Genomic DNA, 3,281 nt, shown 5'->3' on the forward strand with positions numbered 1-3,281 from the left:
GCATAACCTGCACGGGTCAGGTGGGAACACCTGGGACTTCAGTCCTCCCCAATTTACTTCATATTGACCTCATTGGGCCAGAAGTTCTATACACTGTTTTTGTATATTCTGTCCAAGTATTAAATTTTCTGAAAATTACTGGATGCTATTATATCCCAGGCCTCTGCAATGCGCTGGGGATTCAATGATGAATAGAGCGTAATTCCCACAACGAAGGGATTTTCCATCTGGTAAGGAAACACAGACACTGCATGCAGCTAGAATGCTACAGGACTATACTGACGCTGTGAATTAAGTGTTAGGAGCTGATGGAGGGGATACCATTTCCGAAGGCTCTTGAATGCCCACCTTGCTAAGAAACTTGCAAACCTTAGCCTCTGGACAATGGAGAGCTATGGAAGACGGTTTCTGTTTTAAACAAAGAACTCTAGTAAACGGGGAGGAGCCACAGTAAGTTATGTGACTCCATCTCCCATTATTAACTCCCCTTCCTGCTCCTCCTCCTCTAATAACCTCGAGGAGTAGCAACCTCCTCACCCCACATGACCCCACAAAACGCACTGGTCCTGGGTGGGGTCCCACGTCTGGCCCTAACTTTCTACCCCTCACCAGCTCTGCTCAGGCCCGGACCCTGTCCCCTCCCCCAGTACAAATGTAACAGGAAAGCGATGCTACGACTGCAAGTAGGTCCTGTTCAAGTTCTGGCCAATGCAACAAGTTCGCAATGGCTCACGCATGCGAGGTGAACCAGCATGGCCATTAACTAACTAGCCTATCAACGAACACAGTGGTCTTTAGGAGCCCACTCCTAAATTCAAGTCATTTAGGGTTCAGCAGGTCTCTGGACAGACCAGAACTTAATGACTTTCACCAGCAGCCTCCACGTTAGCTGAACAGAACTATCAGGCAAGACACACAGGAATTCCAGTGTGGTTGGGACACTGAGTTCCAGGGATGCAAGATAACTCGCCTACATCACATGCGTTACTAACAGCAAAGCCTCGACATGACACAATCGATACCCATACCCCACAAGCCTCCGAGGCTGCGCGGCGGAGGCAGCCAGGCAGACCCGGGCATGCGCACTCCCTCCCTCGCGTCGCGTGAGTGGGCGGGGAGACGGCGGAAGGCCGAGCGGGAGGAGGAAAGAGCCCCGCCCCCGGAAATCCCGCCCGTCTCTGCAGCCTCGTCCCGGAAGTGTTGCTGTTTGTCGCGGGCGTGATGGCTTCAAGGTTACTTCGCGGAGCTGGAGCTGTGGCCGCGCAAGCCCTGAGGGCCCGCGGTCCCAATGCGCCGGCTGCGGTGCGCTCCATGGCGTCTCGAGGTACTCGGCTCGCCGGGCGCGCCAGGGACCGCCGCCGCTGCGCTCCCGGGGTAGTCCTGGGCCAGCAAAGCGGGCCAGGCCGGGCCGTGCAGCTCTTCGGGGCCCCAGTGACCACCTTACGGCCCGGAGTGCCTCAGGCGCCTTGGGCGTTTCACTGTAATTCTGGGCCACGGCTCGCCGAATTGAGCCCGCTGCGAAAGTGTCCTAAACAGAGATGCGGGGGTGACCTTGGAGGGCAGAGGCTGGCAGCCGGGATGGGGAGGGGCCCGGCCGCCCTTCAAACCTACGCCTACCTCAAGACGGATGGGCTCTGACCTGCTTTTAGAAAAATTGGCCTCTGTGGTTGGAGGAAGGAAGGCTTCAGCTAGCTGCCACCTTGGGTTATCGTGACTTGGTGGTCCTTAGGGAACCGTGGCTATGGGTAGCCTTTAGGAGCTTGTGAGCCCATGAAAACTTAGGCAGAAGTTTAAATTTCGCATTTCCTATGGTGATCATTTCCATGTGTACTTTTCTATCTCGATCATTTCAGTCAGTACTGTAATTTACTCATCTTCCTTTAGGTGGTGTTCCTACTGATGATGAGCAGGCGACTGGGCTGGAGAGGGAGGTCTTGATGGCTGCACGGAAGGGACTGGTGAGAAACTCCCTTCTGTATCTTCTGTGGAGCTTATGGTCTTGGGTGGGATCAGAGTAGTCTCTCTGGAAGCATTTGATCCAGGAAACCTGGCTTGCAGACACAACCCCCGAGCTTCTGGAGGGGAGGGGCTATTTGGAATGATGGCTCAATTCTTGTCTTTTTCAGGACCCATACAATTTGCTACCCCCAAAAGCAGCTTCAGGCACTAAAGAAGATCCTAATTTAGTCCCTTCCATTACCGACAAGCGAATAGTAGGCTGTATCTGTAAGTACCTCACCTTTATTTTCTTATCCATTTGTTTAATGTATCCTGCTGTATTGTTGTCTATAAGCTGCTTCAAATCTTTTGTGTTGTGTGTGTGAGTCCATGTTTGTAAATAAGTCGTTCTAAGTGTCTTGGCCCTCTTAAGCCTCATTGTGCCTGAGTAGGTCATCCTTACTGGAAAGAGAACAGCAACAAGACTGGCTCACTGGAAGTGCATCATGAAGAAGGAATATTCGTCCAGAAAATACTTATTGTTGTATTGCTTCTGTGCCAGGCACTGTTTTAGGCACTAGGGATACATGCCAGAGTGGACCCTGCTTTGGGATTCTACATAGGCATGGGAATTGTTATAATTTCGAATGACCCAGACATAAGGTCAGTTTACTCACAGGTAAATGCAGGGCCTTAATTTCATCTGAAAAACGAGGAGAGCTTGAACTGATGTCTTAAGATGGCAGCCATAGTTTGGAAAAGAAATCAATGTTGAAAGTGTCCCTTTCTAGGCTGTATGACCTTCAGCCACCTCTTTTCCTTTTAGGTGAAGAGGACAACACTGCCGTCATCTGGTTCTGGCTGCACAAAGGCGAGACCCAGCGATGCCCTAATTGTGGAACCCATTACAAACTGGTGCCCCACCAGTTTGCACACTGAGCCCGTGCACTAATTTACTCAAAATGTGCTGTAAAGTTTCTTCTTTCCATTAAAGACTAGCCATTGTTTGGCTCCTCCCATAGGTAGCTGGTCTTACTTCCTTCCTGTATTTTTGGGTAGGCTTGGAATATTCTTACTTTGGGAATAGCTATTTCTTAATACTAGTTTGCCATCCACTTAAAGTGTACAACCAGTGTACAGTGCTTAGATTAATAATAAAAATAGGTTGACAACGCATAATGCAATGATTGGGACCACCTGGTACAAGGGAAAAGGATGGGTTGTGGATTCAGGCTGCTTGGACTTACAATATTGGCTCGATTATTTGGCTGTGTCACTGTGGGCATGTTCTCTGAAGGTCAGTTACATCTAAAAAAAGATAAATACCTTGTGAGTTATCAGAA

General features: G+C 50.0%; 1 protein-coding gene across 1 annotated transcript; it reads left to right on the forward strand.

Moving 5' to 3' along the window:
- Positions 1–1,171: 1,171 nt before the first annotated feature.
- Positions 1,172–2,959, forward strand: LOC123637222 (cytochrome c oxidase subunit 5B, mitochondrial). Its single transcript, XM_045550169.1, has 4 exons — positions 1,172–1,324; positions 1,885–1,958; positions 2,127–2,226; positions 2,765–2,959. The coding sequence occupies exons 1-4, from the start codon at positions 1,222–1,224 to the stop codon at positions 2,875–2,877; spliced, it is 390 nt and encodes a 129-aa protein (XP_045406125.1). The 5' UTR covers positions 1,172–1,221; the 3' UTR covers positions 2,878–2,959.
- Positions 2,960–3,281: the final 322 nt, after the last annotated feature.

Source organism: Lemur catta, chromosome 4 (genome assembly GCF_020740605.2).
Source record: "Lemur catta isolate mLemCat1 chromosome 4, mLemCat1.pri, whole genome shotgun sequence".
Taxonomy (NCBI): Eukaryota; Metazoa; Chordata; class Mammalia; order Primates; family Lemuridae; genus Lemur; species Lemur catta.

Coding starts and splice junctions, on each gene's coding strand:
- LOC123637222 (XM_045550169.1), top strand. CDS start 1,222: ATGGCTTCAAGGTTACTTCGCGGAGCTGGAGCTGTGGCCGCGCAAGCC. Junction 1,325..1,884: donor GCGCTCCATGGCGTCTCGAG/GTACTCGGCTCG, acceptor ATCTTCCTTTAG/GTGGTGTTCCTACTGATGAT. Junction 2,227..2,764: donor GCGAATAGTAGGCTGTATCT/GTAAGTACCTCA, acceptor TTTTCCTTTTAG/GTGAAGAGGACAACACTGCC.